General features: G+C 42.2%; 1 protein-coding gene and 1 long non-coding RNA gene across 3 annotated transcripts in view; one reads left to right on the top strand and one right to left on the bottom strand.

Annotated features, from left to right (window-relative positions):
- Positions 1–68: 68 nt before the first annotated feature.
- On the bottom strand, positions 69–3,684 carry LOC310926852. The gene is made up of 3 exons (XR_014592816.1): positions 3,668–3,684; positions 288–407; positions 69–213 (listed from the first exon to the last, which is right to left on the bottom strand). It is a non-coding gene; the product is annotated as an uncharacterized lncRNA (long non-coding RNA).
- kcnab1b (potassium voltage-gated channel subfamily A regulatory beta subunit 1b) overlaps positions 3,677–21,080 on the top strand; it is a gene marked incomplete at its 5' end in the record, with an annotated part of 36,039 nt that continues 18,635 nt past the window's right edge. The window contains one exon of one of the 2 annotated variants that reach the window (XM_083889057.1): positions 3,677–3,971. In XM_083889057.1, coding sequence (XP_083745183.1) covers positions 3,715–3,971 — 257 coding nt within the window. Of the gene's footprint in view, positions 3,972–10,871; positions 11,087–21,080 lie in introns of those variants that run through there. The other variant, XM_083889058.1, reaches the window with a different exon arrangement.

The raw sequence follows: 21,080 nt of genomic DNA, 5'->3' as shown, positions 1-21,080 counted from the left end.
AATCCCAGAAGAATTTGGCGCTCATGGCCACCTGATCTCCCGGTTTAAGATGGACAACCATGCCACTGCTTCCTTTCTCAACGCTGCTTCCATCTCCGGTCTGGTCGATCTGTTCTCCATTCTTCAGCAGATGCAGCGTCACCAGATGAGCTGGGCAATCCTCAGAAAAGAAGCTGAAGCGATACCGTCCAAAAAATGGGGCAGTGAAAAGACCTGAGGACGATGAAGAGGAAGAGTTAAGCATCTTCCAAGTACAGGAACAGTCAAATCACAGTGGAAAATGTTACCTGTTAAAGGGTCGTACACTCCTACGTCTGCGTGGACGTGTTTGATCTCAACAGTGGAGGCTCTGGCGTGTTCAACATTGCCGACGGTTGCTTGAATTTCCAGATGATTAACTGGAGAATCTACGTAAAGAAAAAAAAAAAAGTGACTTTGTGTGTACGAGCGAATTAAAAAGTACAGATTTCAAGAGCAACACATTTATAAAACAACACAAAGACACTATTGTAAGAAATAAATAGCACGACTGTATTCTGTATTTTAGGAACTGCAGTGTGTCTACAAGGATTTTCATACTTTTTCAATTGTTGTATTTCTGCTCCTGGTCTCTGTCTCTTTCGTCTCTACCTCACCCCCCTCTTTTCCTCTCTCTCCCCCTTTTCTTTCCCCTTCCTCTCCTCTGTCCCCCATTATTCCTTTCACCCCAACCGGTCGAGGCAGATGGCTGCACATCTTTGAGTCTGGTTGTTTTTTCCTCTCCACTGATGCCTAGTTCTTTGCTTATTGTGTGAACTGTTGGGTTTTTCTGCTCTCTATAATACTGTAAAGGTTTCTGCTTTACTATGTACAGAGCCTTGAGATAATACCACTTTATCCTCCCATTTATTTCACTGGGAGCTTTCCGCTCTTTCTTAAAAGACAGACAACGGAAATCCATGTTCTTAATTGTACTGCAACCATGACTCCTGCACTTTATTTGTCTATTTAGTTGCACTTTTATATTTCAGTGTTTATTTTGTATGTTATCTCCCTCTGTCTTATTAACTATGACGTGTGCTGCTGCCTTTTATGGCCAGGTCACCTTTGTGAAAGAGATCTCGATCTCAATGGGTCTTTTATCTGGTTAAATAAAGCTTAAATAAAAAATGAGTTGTCGCAGGGGGCGCTGTGGCAATCTCAGCTGACATAGGGTGAGATTGCGGGGTTCACCCAGTCCATCACACTTTGACACACCATCCACTCTCACACTATACAAATAAATTTAATTGAATTGAACACAGATGGTCAGATCCATAAACTGTATGGAATGACTTTAAGATCCAAATACTGTATAAATATGCTTTCACTGATTGTTGTGAGAAGTTCACTTGACTCAGTGTTTGTCAGACCTCTGACATTAAAGATATCAACAAACAACCCAATGACCTTCACCACAGCCGTGCACAGGAACCTTTACACTTTTAACAAAGCAGCTCCAGTTGATGATGATTTTCCAATGAACCTAACATAAAATAAAGCAAAAAAAAAAAGAAAAAAAGAGGGGATTTTTACAGATTTGCTTCGGTGAAGTGTAAGAAGAGCACTTGGTCGGCCACAATGTTGTTCTGCTGTGAAGGCCAGATTTTCCGAGTAGTGTTCCCTCGCTGTCTGCAGGAGTATGACTGTGTACGAGCGTCGATGAGTCACCCTGGACTTGGAGGAAAGAAAAGTCCTCACATATCCAAGGACTGAAATAGACTAAATGCCTCTCACGCTGAGTGGGAGGACATTACAGACACACAGAGAACGGATCACAACCCCCACATCATTTTACAGTATAGGCCTGCCTCAGTTTTCTGCTTTGATACGCTAATACACACTTATATCTGTAAATTAGTGATGGATCTTGATATTATTGTGTGTGTGCGTGCATGTGTGTGTGTGTGCACTGCATGTTCCAACTGTCTCTGAGGGAACATCTTGCTTCTCTCTCCACTAGAGGGCAGACAGATACAACTAACCGAAAAATAACTGAGTATCCATGTGACATGGAAATGTCACAAATGTTTTTTTTTTGGTTTTTTTTACTGTATTTTTATCCGCATGTAATTTTGGAATCCTTTTAATATGTCATCACTTTCATTGATCTTGAACTCTTGCTCCTTAAAATCAGCACCAGAATAGTAGGTATTATCGATGGTGATTATGTATAATTGAACATGATGCAAAGAGTGCTCTGTAGAAGGACATTATCTTTTCGATAACAAAACATAAACCTAAGTGAAAATATGACAATCAAATCATTTTAATCAAAGTCTGGTGATCTAGTCAGCTAAGAAAACAGTTCAATATGTTATACTGTCGAAAAACCCAAAGTACTATAACGTCTTGTGCCCATGTTATTAATAATTGCAAAAAACACTCTCATAATGTAACAGGAGCACACACAAAAAGTCTGTTTGTCGATGGTGATCTGAAGAGGTTGTTCAGTATCGACCGCAGTGATCCCAAAGTATTTTTAACATTCTGATGTCAACAGTCAACAATCAACAATCATCGTTTCTAGTGATCCTGCACACTCACTGCAGCTGTTCAAATTATTAAAAAGCAATATTTCTTTATTGCATATGTGAACATTAACTGTAGCTCTGCAGTCATTCTAGAGCAACTTTGTGTTCCGAGAGAAAATCGAAGTATATTAGATAGTCACTTTAAAATGAATGTGATTTGTTTTCGTGGCCTTTGAACGAGCCTTTTATACGTCCTTACTTAGGCAACGACCTTGCTTTAAATAGGCAGCTGTCTTGCACTTCCATGTTTCTACGGCAACACGAATAGACAAACCAGCCCGGTCAAATGTTTTACATTTTGAAGTGGAGGCTTAGTGAAGGCCACTGCAGTTCACTGATGAGTGTGGGACAGGGAGGGAGGGGTGTGTCGTCCTCTGTTTGCCACAGTCTGCAGTCTCACCAGTAGATGTCACTAATGCTTTCACGCTGGATCTCTGAGTTCAAACAAGGTCTACTACTGTTGTTAACATCTACTCTTCCTACTGGCTCTTTGCTCTTTATCAGCCTTTATGTTGATGCCATCTTATGTAAGCTGATCTATAATCATCCTGTTCACTACATTTCTCTTTATATGATCATTTAATCACTTGTTTCAAACTAATATGAGAGGAACAGAGTGATCACTTTATGCCTGTGCTCGAGCTTCGATTGGCTTTACATGCAACACATGTTTTTGTAGAAGTCATATCCTCCTGGCTTTGTTCAGGCTTCTCTCTCTCGAGCCTCTGCGGGCTCAAGCAAAAGCTGCCATTGTCTTTTAAATTGTCAATCATCTAAGAATACAAGTTGACATCATAGGTATGACACACAGATCTCCCTGGCCTCCAAGCTGTTATCTGCTTTGATACGGTCACTGTGTTCATTCTATTTCTGAGCGTGTTTGTCCAGCAGCCCCAGTTTTATTTGTGCAGTTTGTCTTGACATATCTCTGGAAATAGTGGCATCACTTTAAATCACTCTGTCGGTCCTTTTGGCGTGATGGTATCTCCTCAGTAAACAAACACACACACATGGACACCCTCCGTGGTCCTGCATGACTGGCATTGCGTTGCACTTTCATGGAGATGTTCTTGGGTCACACGATGCCTAAATATATTGAAAGAGATTTCGCTCACCAAAGAAAGTGTCCCATCGGCCTGTTGGAGACGAGGCCGGTCCAAACATGTATCTCAAGGCTGCCTGTACTGAGGTCCCCGTGCCCAGGCAGAGAGGGGGGCCGAGGCTGGAACGCTGCCTCAGTTCCATCCAGCAGAGGCAGGGGGCAGGAACACGGGTGAACCCCTCACACTCCATCAGCTGTCCTCCATCAGGCTTTGAAGCCAGCAGACCTCGCCAGCAGAACAGTTTGGAGGAGGTTCTTTATGTGCACAGCCACTTGTTTCAGGCTTCTCCGCAGCCTAGTGCCAGCATGGTCTACAGGTAGGATATGATATAGTGAGGAAGTGTGCAGTTCCTTTTTAACACGTGCTTTACTTGTTATATAACGGACAGGAAGATTTACAACACAATGCTGGGTGATCATATCGATTATGTATAGATATTGTCAAATACATGTAAATTAGCAATTAGGGTGAAGAGCAGTTTCTTTGTAAATGTGTTGCCTTTCAAGTTTAATTGGAAGCAGGGGTTAAAGTTCAACTGCTCAGCAAGTTTACTCGTCCTGTTAAACAGCTAATGCATTCATCATCTCCTGATAACGAGCAACGTGTCTGCACAGCGAGGTGCAGGGCTAATTCTCCTCTGTAATTAGACTCGTCTTTGAAGGCACATGATGCTGTATTTTAGTGACTTTGGCAGGTAGTGTGGAAAAGACTGCGATAAATTAAAGGTCCGGTGTGTGTGACATTTATTGGCTGGATTTAAATATACTTCCCATAAGTATGTTTTTTATAAGTGTGGAATCATTCTCAGAATAAAAATTGATAAAAACGAGCGGATAGAAATCTCTCCTCGCTGAAGCTCTCGTCAGCCGCACTGTTTCAGACTGAAATCTGACACCCAGAAGACGAACCGTCTTGTGATTGGCCAATACCTGGAAGTGACGTAATCAGCACACCAGCTCTCAGAAGCGCAGCTCCCCCCTCTGGAACGGTGGATGCACTGCTACTCAATATCAAAATATTGTTTTAACAGTGTTTAAAAATAGCTTCGTCACGACTCCCCGCCGCAGTCCCTTTTACGACTTTGACCCAGAGTCAGACCCAGAGTCAGAAGACACTGTCGCTCGTGAACCACCTCCACAACGGACGTTCTTCTTCTTCTGTGGTACATTGTACGCAACCGAATGTGCCCGGACTAGTGCTCGTTGCATGAGGATCCGCTGTTCAGAAGAACCGCTGTTTACGTAACCGGACCAGGTATTTTTCAGAGATCTCACTGAGCTCGAGATTACAATACATCAAAGAGTTCTCAGCAATGGCTGAACTGTTTGTTTTGAACCTTCAGGGCTTCGTAAACGAGGTAATGGCGCAGATACACACCAACAAAAACAGCATAAATTGGAACTTCCGGCTTTAAAACAGCCAGAGTGTCCATTTTGTGCTCTGAAGAGGAAAATTACAACACAAATGGATAACAATGACATCCTTTAAATATTCTAACCAGTAAAAGTACTTGTCTGAAAGTAAAAAAGTATTTTTTTGAAAATGTACTCTGAGTAAAAGTTACTTAGTTACTTTAATAACAAGGCTGCGGTTCTTTCTTGTGTCAAAAAGGACGAGGGGGACACAAATCTTGCATGAATTGCTCTCAATTAAAGGCAAACCTTTACAAATTCAAGTGCTGATAAAATAAAATATGTAAATACATAATGTATCAGTCCAAATGGGTCAAAGGTCACAAATGCTTGAACTTTCCTCATTCAGTCAGGGACCTTGGTTAATTCACTGTCCTCATAATTCACTGCTAAAGGCCAACATTTTTACTTTTTTTTTTACTCGGTAACAGATGTGATTTGGAACATAGCAAAGTACATTGCTTCCAAAAAACATAGTTAAGTAAAAGTAAAATGACTTTAAAAAGTACAAGTACACAAATAAATCTACTCAATTACAGTAACGCGAGTAAATGTAATTGATTACTGCTTTCTAGCATGTAAAGGCCACATGCAGGGTAGAGAGCGTGTTACAGTCTCACCATGTCATGTAACTAATTATATGTTAAACGTTCCGAGTCTTGAACAAGTAATCTGATTGGACGAGAGGCAGCGCTGGGACTCTTGACTGTAGTGTCAGTCACACACAGGTGTACATAATAATCACTGATTACACTGACTGACTGTCAGCTGTTCATCAACCTGCACTGTTGCACCTGCTTCAGGACAGATTCTCTCTCTCGTGGCCATCTTAGTCAGAGATAAATCAGTTTTCCCCCAAAGCCTTTTCACTTAAATCATAAAGGGTCGTGAGGAGAAGGTCGCTGGATACTTCCTTGTAAACCCACCATCATCCCGGTGTGACGTCAGTGAGGGGGTAAATGGCAGTGAGTGAACTGAACTCGATTCGACACAAACATCTGAAAAGATTTCACTAAAAAGTGACTCAAGACTTCACGAAGAACACTGTATAAGAATGTGCGTGCGTGTGTTTGTCTCTGTCTATAATAGCATTTTCAGGCCTGTAAACCTAATACTAAGCTATAGTTAGCCCCAGTCGACATGCAGATGGAGCTATTTTTGAAACGCATTGCTTTTTGTTTGTGTTCGTCTCCGGAAATGCACATTTTTGAAACTGCCAGGGCGAGGATCGCCACCCTGTAAACAAACACGTCATCATGTTTGTTTACATGCTGAGCCTTTGACATGCTTACACAAACACGTTATTGACTTTATTTATCTGTGATTGATTCCGATTGGCTCGCAAGGCTTTACAGTTACGGTCATATCACCACCTGTTGATCTTGTCATGCTTTTGACGAGACTAAACTATTAGGTGTTTGTGTTTGTCATCTATTTTTAAAACCCGAGCAGAAGGAAAAAAAAACCTCCTACTGTAAAGTGTGAACTAGTCCATCAGTGTAGCTGAGCTCTCAGTTGTATATCAGTGTATCAAATGTTGAATGTGACATTGAATGTGGTGTTTTGGAAAACTGTCATATCAACGTGTCACCTGGAGGAGGAGAGGTTGGGCCAAGCAGTCGATCACAGTCAGACAAGAACCAAATATTATATATTTGTTGTTGTGGAATGATTAGGGGCATTTGTTTTGGTGTAATTTTTTTTAAGGAGAGGAGGTTGTGATGCTATGAGGGAAAAAAACCCTGATCTTTTCCTAGCCATAACCAGGTTCCTTTTGTGCCTAAAACCAAACTGCAGCATATACCCACTCCCTAAAAAAGACAAGATAAGCACAAATATTTTACATATTTGCCACTTAAAAACATAGATATTCATCTTTTTCTGAACAAATACGTGTAATTCTTGCCTCAAAAAGTGATCGCTTTGAGGTTGAAATTCTCAAATCATCCATCAGCATTATTATCCGTGAACTGCAGAGTAAAATAAAAAAAAAAAACGTGGCTCCTGTGGCCACTTCAATTTCTCTTCTGGAAGGTCACGAGGCGTCTGCTGCGGAGGCTGCCGCAATAAACATGTCAGCGTTCATCTGTGTCACTGAAGGCAGTGCCTTCAGAGCGGCTGTGGCAACAGGGAAGACCCCGACACTGTGATGCTGATGGTGATAAGTCAAAGTTATCGCAGTGAAAATGATGATGTAATGGGGGGTGATGATGATGATGATGATGATGTGATGCGAATGGGAATTGCAACACCTTATGTGATGATGGTTATTTAGTGTGTCGTGATTAACTGTATAGTTTCTACACAGAGTCATCATGTGCCGTATATGTGTGTGCGGTGCATAACAATGACCCGAGCTCCCATTCTAATCCGCAGCATGTAAAGGAGACACTACAGAGTCTTCTGTTCGGGGGTGATTTACAGTGTGATGGATAAAGAGGAACATTTGGGAAGCACATATCCATGGAGATTTTAAAAAAAGTGACCAAGGAGAGCAAATTGCTGGTGCAGCAGTGATGTCAGAGGCAGCTTAGAAAGGTTCCCCCCCACCCTCATTATCTCTCATTTTCTCAACAGGAGGTTAGTGGTGATAAGGACGAGTATCTATTAAACCTTGAGCAGTCTTTTCAGCAGCAGAATGTGAAACTACAAAAATCTCTTAGTCAAGCAGTGAACTGTTTACAGGGCTGTAATTATGTGACATGGAATCCTGCAATTCCTGGGGCTTTATTTAGATAGCGAAGAGACAGGAAAGATAAATGTTTAACACATTAATAGATGCAGTATTTTCGGGGGGTTGCGCAAGATTATGCTGAGAGATGTTCCAAATTGCAGGGGGGGGAATCCACGGTGAGGTCACCGCGGAGAGATAAGTTAGTCTCTTCGGTGCAATTTCGTTGTCACTCATCGTTTTTTCACAAACTCCTCACATGGAGGTTTGTGTCTTAGCAACGCAATTTCAAGAACTTCATCTGTTCATCGTGGAGCAGTTAAGGCACAACGGTTTGCCTTGGGGGAACCGCGTTACCGCCACCTGTTGGGCATTCCAGCCAAGACTGTAACGCTTTGATTTAAAATGGAATCAACAGGAAGGTTTTTGCATAGCCTTGGAGATGCTGGTGACACCAGAGGGGGGTTTTTTTTTTATGATTTACCTCTCCAGAGCTTTGTGAAACCTGATTTGCTGGTTGGTAAGCAGATGCAGAAAAAAAATGTTCACAGAGGCTGCTGTCATGTCATCATCAATGCATTATTAACTGCAGGCTAAAGTTAAGGTTGAACAATCATTGCAGGATTCAGCACTTCTTGACCCATGAAAGCTACTCCTTTTTTTTCTATATTTTATAACTGTTGTCATTGATTTAGTCTTGTACCTTGCACATTCCATTGCAATAATGAAAACTACTGAATAATACATCTTTTAAGCTTCTACCGAAAAAATGTGACTGTGAAATTCCTGTGAGTTTGAAAAAAATAAAATAAAAATGTGACCCAGCTCACATGGAATACTCACATGAATGAATCTGTAAAACATAATCTGTCATGATGTACACAATCTGGCTGATTCCTGACCCAGAAGCTCACATCGTCGTGAAAATGACTGTTACCATAGTCTTCTGCCATCAAACGCAGTCACGAGGATATAAATAAAATTGGCCTCAAGGATTTTCGCGGGATGTTCAATGAACCATGAAATCTTGCATTGTCAATCTGCTGCTAAGTAGGTGAGGAGAGTAAGACGCTGTGCTGCTGCTTGAACACTGGTTAACGCGTTTGTTCCATTGCGCCACTTCATCTGATCTGTTACCTAACATCTGCTCTGGGATATCAGTGTCAGTGTAGGTCTTTTCTGGAACGCTTCCGTAGAATCTGAACTAAAAGCCAGGAACTTTTTTTCACCGTGCGTACGAGAAAGTGCTTTGAAGCGATGTTTGATGTCGTTGTGCTGCAGCATAAAGAGGACACACACACACAATGTAATAGTAGACAGCAAACGGAGGGGGGGGTTGCAATCAAAACGCCTCATGGGTCGTTCTCAGTGAAGTGAAGCGTGTCACTGATGTTACATGTAGGTTACTGTCATCAAACACAATATGCCACGTAAGCATGCAGCCTGAGGTGGATTTCCCCATGTAAATGAACACACAAATGAATACATCAAGTCACATTAGCCCAATGGTTCTCGCTCTCTCTCTCTCTCTCCCACTCAGAGTGTGTGGCGCCATAGTGAAAAACACTGCAGTTCTTTCAGCCAGTCAGTCAGAGCCAGTAGCCTATACACTCTGTCTCTCTCCCTCCTCATTCAGCGCCTGGCTCGCTCTCGCTCGCTCTCTCCACACTCAACACTCGCTGTTCATCGCCTCCTCACTGCATCTGTCCTCCTCTCTCTCTCTCTCTCTGAAATGATGTACCATGCATCCTCCAGTCTCCTCCTCCTCCTCCTCTCCGCTTGTCCATTACCATTCCAGGGTCCCTTTATCAAAGAGAGTGTTCTTGCTGCAGACCTGGGAACCATAAAAGCTGTGTTACTTCCTTGCGGACTTTGGAGACAGAACCAGGCTCTCTGCCCAGTCTGAGGACGAGCTGCTGGAAACTGATGCCGATGCTGATGCTGCTGCTGCTGCTGCTGCTTTTGGGATGTGGATCTTTGCAAACCTGTGACTTCAGTCTAAAAACTGTTTGACGCCTCGAAAAGTTGCAGGAAGACTCAGAACAGTGAAGAATCCCGTCCTACCTCAGAGAGCGCTGACATCTCACTGTGTGTAAGAAGCACCTGTATCCATAAAGATTTGGCTTGAGTGTGAGCACATGTGTGTTGAGTTGATGCAAGTGTGGCAGTTTGTCAGAGAGAAATTGTTGGTGGATTTGTTTGCAAGCATTTTGCTGTACTGTGAAAGCATGACCTTATTTTAAAGGCGTATGAAAGTAGTTTGTGTGTGCACAGTGTTGAGGGCACAGCGTGGTGCTGCAGTGTTACTCTCTTCCCTCCCGGTGTTTGACTGGATTGCTTGGCTGCAGTTTTGAGGGCAAGGAAGAGTCTCCAGACACACAACCTGACAAAAAAAAAAAAAACCTCAGAGAAAGACATCAAAAGAAAGATAAGAGACAGTCGTTGTAAACAGAAAGAGAGGGTAGCTCAATTAGGACAGAAATAGAAAAAATGAGACAGAAAGACAAGAAAAACCAGGGCAAAGTTGTTCTTGTTCATCATATTGCCGCATTGAAGCTGAAGCTAAGGGCATTAAAATGGAGAAAACTGTAGGGAAAAATAAACTGTGAATTGTTTGTAGAGGGTTTTTTTTTTTTAAGTAGTGTCATTTCTGGTTCAGCAGATTATTTCCTCTTTTTAGTCACACTTGTAAGCCTCTCTCCTCTAACCCTCTGTGACACACACACACACTGTATTCCCTCTTCCCAGAAGGCAACACTTCAAACGACTCATCCAGTTCCTATTTTCCTCCATCCTTCTCCCTCCATCTCCATCCTCTGTCATATTTTCAGGTGGTGTCAGACCAACTCAAAGTCTCAGCACTCCACACACTGAAGCAGGACTGCACCGCTGTTATGTCCAATTTTGACATAACCCCAGCTTCATCTTCTCCCTTAAGAAACTGAACAATCTCATGCTCCCATCATTCCCGCCTGTGATTTCAGCAGCGCCTGGTGGAACGGTTTCTGGACCAGTGACGTGCAGCTTTGCATAAAAAATCAACAAGGACACAAATTCCAGACTTTCCAGAGGACAAGAAAAAGACCTGCTTATTTGTCTTCGGGAGCAGCTCTTGTGGCCTTAGCCAACAACCATGCAGGTGTCCTTTGCATGCACAGACCACGGACTGAAGGCCCCGCGTAATGGAGAGCACAGCAAGCAGAACTCCACCAGCCCCAATACAGCCAGTCAGGCTCGTGCCCGCTTCCGCACCGTGGCCCTGATAGCTCGCAGCCTGGGCTCCTTCACCCACCGCTACCACCACAACCTGAAGGAGTCCACAGCCAAGCTCACCGGCATGAAGTACCGGTACGTAGACTGACTGTGTGAGAGAGCAGAGTGAGCAGAGTAGAGGGTTGGGATTTCAAAAAGGTCCTGATGGAGACTTGGTGATTTATGAGCAGTCGTGACAGGTGATGAGTGGGACGCAGTCTTTTGTGTTAGTGTTAAGAAACATTTCTCCATTATGTAGATTTCCTTTAATACATCTAATTACATTAGATAATTCATACATATGGAATAATTGATATATAGAGAATTTGAAAGTGATTTTTTTGAGAAAAAAAAAGTTTTATTTATTTATTTATTTTTAAACCCTTGGTTGCAAGGCAACAGTTCGAGCCACTAGTGCCTTTACAATGCTTTTAAATTCTTTAGGGTCTGGAGTTTAAAATGACCCAAAACAAGGTGGCCTTCTTGCCCTTCCTGTCCAGCTCAGTCTGAGCTTGATTGACAGTTTGCTATCACCAAGTGCCAATAAAAGAGCAGTTGAACTAAATTGGCATTATATACAAACGGTTGAGCAGATGAGTTGACTTTAGAACACAGCGTACAATCTTCAGTACACACTGTGCTAACTGTTCTGCCGAGTTTTGAAGGTTTTTCAGGAGTTCAATTCAACACCGACAGCGTCGGTTTAAGCCGCCGACTGTTTCAATGACTGGCCACAACCACACAGTCTGGACACTGTGACATCGTGCAGTAACTCTCTCTCTGTGTGTGTGTGTCTGTGTGGGAGGTTGTAACAAGGCGGAGCCAAGTAAACAATGCTCTCTTATCTCAGTGAGTGGGCTCTTCACCCAGACTGCCAGAGCAAAATAGTAACTTACATCTTCACTCATGGGAGAAGGTGACATCACCGCTCACAATGATAGCAGCAAAGCAGAGACAAAGCACGGGGGAAGAGCTGTAAATGAACAAAATCAGAGATTGGATGAAAAGTGGGGCTCTTGGGCCAGTTCACAAAAAGAGGCAATTAACAGATTCTCAGCAGATTACATGCAAAGCAGCTAAATGTGATAAGTGTCTGCTTGTCACAGTCTCATCTCGTTTCCATAACAACATTGAAATGGCCAGCTTCAATCTGTTCCCAGCACCAAACCAGCCTGATGACTTCACTGTGTTAACCGGTTCAGTTTTGTTTGTTTGATTGTTTTTCTTGTAGTTTTTCCCAACTGAAAACATAGTTTTTAAATATTATTTTTGATGCAGTTCTTTAGTTGATTGAGAAAAAAGTTTCATTTAACCAATGGATGGATGGAAAGTGTGTGTTGTTTATTCTTGTTTGTTACTGTAGCTCCTTCTGAAAACAGGTTGAGGGTGCTAGTAGTAAAAAAATAAATAAAAGCCTCTTCCAAAGCCTCAGCAAATCCCCTGTTTTCACAACAGCGAAGCAAATATTGAAAATCATATCTGTCACATCCCACCTCGGCTCAGTGTTTATCTGACATTTTCCGTCCCGCTTTCTCTCTCCGCTCCACATCTCCGTGGCTGTTCCTGCATTCTGACAGAACAGAACCTCTTCCTCTTGAAGTGAAGTCCACAACCTCTTTGAAATCCTCAATAAGACAACAAACGAGAGGCACTCTCCCTCTCTCAGAGACAGGAGCGTGTGCCACTAACTGTGGGCGTCTGCGCTGGTACATTGCATTACATACATGAGTGCATGCATGTGAAGCCTCTGTGTGTGGCACTGAGGCTCCACACCGGGCACAACTGGAGGCGTGAGCAAGTTGAAGCAGAGGATGCAGAGTGAGCAAGCATAAACTAATAATCACCACCATACACGACCACGGCATTATGGTTGTCATGGCGATCCAAATATAGAGTAGTTATAGTTGTGGTTTCTCTTTGTTGCCTCCTTCCAGAGGCATTTGACCTCTTTTTAGCTCTTAAAAGTCTGGTGGTTGAGTGTGGATTTACAGTCATCTATCAGCTGATACTGAATATTGAATATATTGAATTAATGATCATGTTGTATAATCACCTGGACACACGTCCAGCACGTGCCCCTCAGCTGCTCGGGGGAACATTAATTACAAGAAAGAAAGAAAGAAAGAGACTCCGTAATGTCACAGTCTGAATTATTCAACATGCAGCCATTTTTATAATTTGTTTTTCTTGGAACTTGAAAGTCCCCTGAGATCAAAATGTATTTTCCAAAGGAAACCGGGCCAAAATATCTAATTGTAACAAAGTTACAGGAATGATACAAGCTGCAATAGACAAGATGATTTGAAAGTTAATTAATTGTTCCGTTTTACGTGCAGGTCATTCAAATACTCTTTTGGGATGGTGCCTCTCTTCAGATGAGCACAAACAGGCCCCGTCCCATTTCTCCCCCTTAAAATTGCCACTTGGTTTGGAGTGCCCTCAACCGTAAATTCCCCTGGTTGAGTGAAGTGGCTTCCTTATGGAATTGGGACACCACTATATACGCAAATTAGCGCAGTGAACATAACGAATGTGCTAACATATGTCACATGTTGACAATTCTACCGGCGGAGCGTGCTACTGCTCTCTCAAAGCACTCTGCAAATAGCCGCTAGCTAGCTAGTTAGCTAGTTGCTTTCATAAATCGGTGTCAGTTATTTTCTGACATTAGTGTTCAAAGCTCAACGGTCCTTTGGATGTATATCAAACCAACATATTCCAACACATTTCGACATAGTAACGTGCTTATTTGCTAAAATATACTTACAGCGAAATGTTTCCTTTGCAGATGTGGCTGCCATCTTTGTTGAAAATTCGCAAAGCATCATGGGTAATTTCCTGACGCATCAGAGCTCACTACATTTTGAGTGTTGATTAAAAGGGCAACATCACACTTCCCCTTGCTCCCCCCCTACACGAGATCGCAGAAAATGTAGGGTTCGGGCAAAGCAGTTTTTTGGGGGGGGCGGTGGTACTGAATCATTAAAATCAGTACATTAAAAAGATTAATTCAGGACTTCCTACAGAACACACAGTCACTGAACTGAAATATGGGCGAACGGGTTGTGATCCGAAACTGTAAATGTCGGAGATTAACACGTGTTTTCTGGATTTTTAAATTTGTAACTGATGTACAGTTCAGCACTGACTCTTCCAGTGACAACATTCTCTACCAATCACTGTCAGCGTCACATTTTAGTATCTGCTCATCTCACTTGGAACCTTTGCCAGAGAAGGTAATAAAAAAGCACCATATATCAGGTACTATCCCTAATGGAATAGCAAAAAAAAAAAATTGAGTAGAGCCGAGCTGAGTCGTGCTAGAACTGTATAGTGGAAAAGCACCAATGGTCTCCTGAGCTGCCCTGTGAGCTGATTGGTCAAATCCTCGTATTATGCTTCAGATTCTGTTGTGAGGCCGTAAACGGAGCACAGATGTGCTGTGCTTTCTCTCAGATCACTTGGTTTATATCATTGTGTTAAAAAAGTTATGATGGATTCATTGAACAATGCCCAAAATCCTGCCAACTGAACCTTTAAATGTGCGCATGCACATATCATCTGCAACGTTATTAGGAAGAGAACATGCAGTGATTTTCATTGCAGCACGTTTTAATCGTCCTCATGTTGCATTTTGTTTTCCCATGGCAACAGTCGTAATGGAATCAGACTGTAGACTTGTTATAAACCCACAAACAACAGACCTCGTATATGTGACATATCAAAACACACAAGCATTTGTTGGCTTCTCAAGTTGAGCAGAATATTAGTACTTCCCTGCACCTAGACTGTGGATTATAACGGACATGAGGCAGCAGAAGGCCCTCTGACAGTCCAGTGGGTTCAAGATTCCACTTGGTTGGTTTCAGAGTTGTGCTACAGATGGGCAGACAGAAACCCTTCCTTTTCATGCAGCTTAGGCCCCTCAGCTGCAAATCATGTTATACATCTGTGTGGACAGTCTGAGGAATGTAAAACAAGAAGAAGGATCTTGTTCTTACTGGCTTTGTGAGTTTGGTTTCTGTGTCACTGTTGCACTCACGGGTGACTCTTGTGAGCCTCGAGCATGAGCATCTTTTTCATTAAAATCTTTTCAGTCCCGTTGTTTGTCAGTGAGCATCCGACTACGTAGCAAAATACTACAGTGACTTTTGCAAGCCGAACACTGTCATTGTCAGAGTAAATAATCCATTAAGGATTTTTGAATTTTCGTCTTTGGTGAAAGCGGGAACTGTTTGTCGCGGAATGCGCTGCAGATCCCTTTGTGTGACGAGCAGCGAGTCAGCACAAAGACTGCATTTCTCTTTGTGCCACAAATTATTCAGTGGGTTTCGACACAGGTATATGGATGCCTGTGAGCATTACACAGCGGCATTTACAGTGACTGATGCAACTTTCTCCTGCACCTGCTTTAATGTACAAAAAGATGAGAGAAGGATATTCTGCTGCTGTGGCATATGTTAGTGATGAATGAGCCATAAATTGCGGCTTGCCTGCTTGTTGCTTGTATTTGCATGACTTCATACATCATAATGCTTCTATATTGTGGTTTTGCCCTGCATATCCAGCTCTTTGAGTGGTTTTATTGTATATCAAACACCTTAATCACCCTGTGGGGAAATAGCTGGATTCTATGTTCCTATGGTATTTACTTCAATTTGTGTCTGAGCCATTTAGTTGTGATGTGTTGGTCCAATAATATGAGCTGCGGTGTTGCACAACAGGGGCCCTGTATCATGGAGCTCCACTCCTGCCTAAAGACCAAACAAGCCCCCGAGGATAAGAATTGCCCAATCTCTCAGTTGAACAACCAGGGAGTTTTTGCGTCGATTCTGAAAAGTAATTAAAGGTCACATCTAAAATGGCTTTCTCTATGCATGAGGCTTTTGTAAAAGCGTTGCCTTGAAAATGCAATTTTGGCTTCAACTCCAATTATAGCAGAAAAGACTCTGCTCGCTGCTTATGTATATGTGTTACACGACTGGAATACATTTCTTAATAATCAGCCTTGTTTTTTGTGTGTGGCTAAATAAGGCAAGAAAACAACAAATCATCAGACAAACTCAGCCCTAGAATCAATCCCTGCTGGTGGCAAACTGCTTCCTCTGTCCTATTTCCAGACGGCTATGACCATTTCTTATGTATGGGTCTGTGAGTGCGGCATTTTATTTTATCATTAGCTTTGACGTGCTATGTTGAAACAATTTGAAATACTATCATTGATTTCTTGGGTTTTCTCATTTGATCTATAGTTTGGAGAAAAAAGACATGTCCAAGAGTTTTTAATAACCTACCAGAGCACAGTAAAATAACTCTGTGTGTGTGTGTGTGTGTGTGTGTGTCTTAAATGGGATGTGTGGGCCTCTCCTATCTTTGTGAGGACATTTTGACCTTGTGAGGCTGGTTTACACAACTTCAACAGGCTTTTTGAGGATTAAGATCTGGTTTTAGGGTTAGGTTTAGGTTAGGATTAGGCAGAGTAAGGGGCTAGGAAATGCTTTGTGTCTATGAGTGTCCACACAAAGAATGCAAAACCAGCATGTGTTTGTGTGTGTCTGTGACTTGACTTGTTGTTCTTACTGTCAATATTGTTTGAATATTTTTTTTATAACACAAACCCCTGTACGGCGCTTGCTCTGTGTCACATAGAATGCTTTTATCTGTGGAGGATGAGGGTGTTTGATCTGCTCAGACCTGGGGCTTGGACTTGCAACTCTCCAATCCTCAGTCTGTTGGATATCTTGTGTCTTGGTTTATATCCCCTTGTTTTTTTCTCCTCATAGCTCTCCCTCTGTCTCTCTCTCTCTCTCTCTCTCTCTCTTCATCTCTGTTTCTTTCACCCTAGCAACACAACTGCAGCTTTTCTTTCACATTTAATCTATTCATTCCCCCTCCTCTAAAATTCCTTGTTTTCACTCCCCTACTTTCTTCCCACCTTCATAGACCCCGGCTTTCATATATTTAGAGTATAACCCGTCTTTCTCCCCGGCACTGAATTATTTTGATAACAACATTATGGTTTGCCATCAGGAGAGCAGAGGAAACAGAAGAGGTGGGTGTTATTTAATCCCATCGCCCATCAAGGTGGCCTTGTGTGGGTTTGCTTAGTCTACATTAATCCCTTGTGATTTAAAAGTTGTTGTTTTTTTTTTGTTTACTCACAACCCAGACGAAAGTACTGGCTGACAAATATTGATTTAAACAGCAGAACACTGGGAAATCTATCATAAAAATTGGGTCTCAAGAACCATATGATTGCTTTTTCTAGGAATCCTCCCACAACGAGGGGTCATAAATCACATGATAAATCAGATGTGTGTTCATTTGATATTTTTCCGAGAACAGAGCAGAGCCACATGTAGTAGCAGCTTGTAGGATGTTCATACATGGTGACAGGTTTGTGTGAGGGGGCGTTTTCAAATGACTCATTTGTCATTTTTCTTCAAGGCTTCTCTTGGTCGGCATTCAAGCATGAGGGACCGAGCCACATCCACTGCCTTGTCCACAAAGTTGTTTGTGCGCACGTTTGTGCAGACAAGTCGTCAGCTCCTGTGGTTACTTTACAAGTTACAAGGTTAAATAAAGGATTTCTCTATCCTGGCAGCCCTAATTTTCTCCCACAAGCAGCTATTTCCCCCCCCTTAAACACAAAGTGTTTCATTTTCTTTCCTTTGTTTCAAATGACATGCTGTAAACCCCTGAATCATTAGCTCCTTTTGCAGTGTGCCTCTGCTGGCAGCCCACAGCCAAGATCTGGACAGGTCTATAAATGCACCATTGCATGCTGTGTGTGGTTAATGATCAGGTATGGCCAATGCTGCTGCTGCTGCTGCTGCTCCGCGTCTGAAGAAAAACGTGGGACAGGAATACAAACGCGAGGCAGCTTGTCTCGCTGCTGAGCGTCGGTTTTGTTTGTGTCCTATTATTAAGAGGGCATTTAGAGGAGTGCACAAAACAACCAGGATGTGTTATGGAGGATAAAGTACAATCCTCCACAAGACGATTCGGAAGTTAGTATTTTTTCTCAGGATGGGCAGCTTTGTTTAGAAAAAGGAGCAGAACTTGCAGCATTTATTTTTCATAACTTTTTTTCCTGCGTCCTGCAGACGCTGAAGATTGAGCATTAAAGCATTTATTAAAAGTCTGTGACTTTTAATAAATGCTTTAATGCTCAATCTTCAGCGTGGCTTTGGCCCTCAACCTGCCCCTGACCAATACACTTCACAGATCCAGTGAGTATAACATTTGACCTACAGTGTAGCCTTCCCTCCATCACTTTCATGGATCAGAGCACCCTCTCTATAATACATCACAGAAACAGAGGATAAAACACTCAAACTCCTCCACCATATCAGTGCTCTGTAACTGCAGTGAGATCTACCTCCCAGTCTCCTCCTGTCTCCGTGTTACCAGCACCTTGATTGCACAATTCATCAAAGAGTGTGTGCCTTCACTGAATGTTTATATGTAAACACTGTTGATTTATATGTTTTTTCCCCCCTTCATCCTTGTAGCTCTGTGGAACCACTGACTAATTGACTGATGTTTCTCTGTGTCGGACCTCTAAGTGAATCAGCTGAGGGCATGGTTAGATAGCACAGGCTTAGATTAGTCGACCCTCATATTGACGGGCACAGGCCATTAGTTGTCACCAGAAAACAACTGCGGGCATTTTTTTTTACAGCCTCATTTGTCGTAATGAGTAAACGCCTGCACAGCCAGGCAGCAAGCAAAGTCCACACACACACACACACACAAACACACACACACCATAATTTGAGATTGTGACAAAAAGATTTGGACAATTCTCTCGAGATGAAGAATATTGTTTATGATAGTGTCGAACTTTCTCTCTCTCTCTCGTTCTGCGTTTTTGCTGATAGTTGTTACCTCTTTAGGGGGCCGTACCTATGTTCCCCTGGTCCTATGTTCCCCGCTTTGTGACCGGGGAACATAAAACCCATTTTCCAGGGTTGCTGGAAAATGCTCTCCAATGCTTTTCCAATGCTCCCCGATCGGGGAACATAGGACCCTTTTTCACATACAAAGCAGGGAACAGAGGACCTTTTTTGGGAAAAAACAGGGAACATAGGACCATTTAAAAAAAAAAAAAAAAAAAAAAAAAAAAATGTCCGAGCAAAAAAAAAGTCAGGGGAACATAGGTACGACCCCCTCTTTAAGACCAGTAGTCCCCATGGAAACCAAAGGCTGGTTGTAATAAAGCAGAACCTTATTTCGAAGGAGCTGGATTTAAGTTAGGTTATAGATTTATTATTTAAGATTAACGTTAGGGAGAACACTTTGTTTTTCACTGTGCAATATTTCTGTTCTCTTAGTGGTACTTTTCTTTTACAATGTATTTTATGTACATCAATGTTTTCTACTTGTTTTCTACTGTTGATTGAATGCCTGAGTGAGTGTACGCAAGGATAGTGGATGTATGGATTCTAGTCTGCTGAAACGGAAGCCTTTCCCCCGATTTCACTGTACGATGCTTGCGTATAGCGACAATAAAGGAATCTTAAATCTCAAATTAGTTATGGTTAAGGTTAGAGCTGCAACTAACGATTATTTTTGTAATCGATTAATCGCTTGGTCCATAAAATTACAATGTTCTCGAATGTATTGTGTCGTCCACAAACCAAAATGATTCAGTTTTTAATGATTTCTGTTTATGTGGAGCAAAGAAACCAAGAAGAAACTCACATTTAAGTAGCTGAAACAATCAGAAATCTTGTTTTAATGATGAAAAAAGCTTAAAACACATTACATTGAGGAAAGACACCTGTGGTGACTTGAGGCAGAGCAATCTGTCGTTGTTGTCGTCATCGATGTAAAGGCATAATTGTTTGCTCCGTGTGAGTTCCCCACTCAGTTGGGCTCTATGCGGCGCAGACTGGAAAACGAGTTGCGAAGTGAACTCCGTCGCCTGTGGGGTTTTTTTTCTTCCTTGTGTCGTGTTAATGAGTTTGGTGACTGCCGCTTTTATATTGCAGCAGATCAGTTGGAGGTAATAAGGAGTCGTTTAACGTGAGGTGTACATAGTTAATGTGTAGATTAAAGACAGAGAGAAAGACGTATATGGTATGAGCGAGGTGTTCTACTGCTGTGATACAGCCTCGGCGGCTGCCTGGAGTTTGTGGAGGGAAATAACAGTAACAGAAGAACAAAAATCTGAGGATTGAAGTGCTCCATAACAGGATGTCAAACCAAAGAGTATTTGACAACGTACTTGAGTGAGGATTGTGGGGAAGAAAGACATTTTTTGAGGAGAAAAAAATGTATAGTGGGCCTCACAGTATAGAGATTGCCAGTTTGCATCCTGGTTGTGAGTGTGTTTTTTTTTAGTTCTCCAATTTTCTCCTACAGTTTAAAAACATCCTGAGGTTAATTGAACATTATAAATTGAGCGTAGGTGTGAAATGAAATGCTGTTGGCCTGGCGACCTGTCCAGAGTGCTTCCCGCCTTTTGCCCTTTATGTCAGCAGGGATTCTTCATGTGGAGGCGGAGGGCATGGTATATAATGAATGAAGAAAAAAATATATAGTCTTTAGAGAGCTTGTGTGTTTCTTCTAGAGAGGTAATCGCTGAAATCGATGTTAATGTGACCCTAAGCTGCGAGTTTGCATTATTTACAGTCCACCTTGTAAGTGGTCCAAATTTGTTTATCTGCCAAATCCACATTCATTGATGTTTGGTGTTTTTTTATGCCTTGATATCCTTCCATCTAGCAACAAAAAAAAGTCGTGCAAACTCTGCTGCATGGTCCTCTCCTGCAACTTGAATGAGGTCAGAAGTCAAAAACAGATAAAAAAAAATAATAATTGATTGAAACAACACAGGAAATTGCTGGCATGCTTACACCGGAGTAAAGACGGGAGTGAAAACACACTCTGTATGTGCTCAGTGAAACACAGGTGCAAGGTCTAAGGGCGGAGAAGAAAACAATTACACAGGCAGGAAATTTGACAGGACACAAGGACAACAGGAAATAACAAAAAAAAAGCAAATTAGTATCTGGCTTGACCCCGACCCTGAACATTAAAGGGGAGGAATGTTTTAATGGTTCACTGTAAATGTTTGGGATAA

This window comes from Microchirus variegatus (assembly GCF_963457635.1).
Source record: "Microchirus variegatus genome assembly, chromosome: 5".
NCBI classification, from domain to species: domain Eukaryota; kingdom Metazoa; phylum Chordata; class Actinopteri; order Pleuronectiformes; family Soleidae; genus Microchirus; species Microchirus variegatus.
This window is presented reverse-complemented; position numbering and strand designations above follow the sequence as displayed.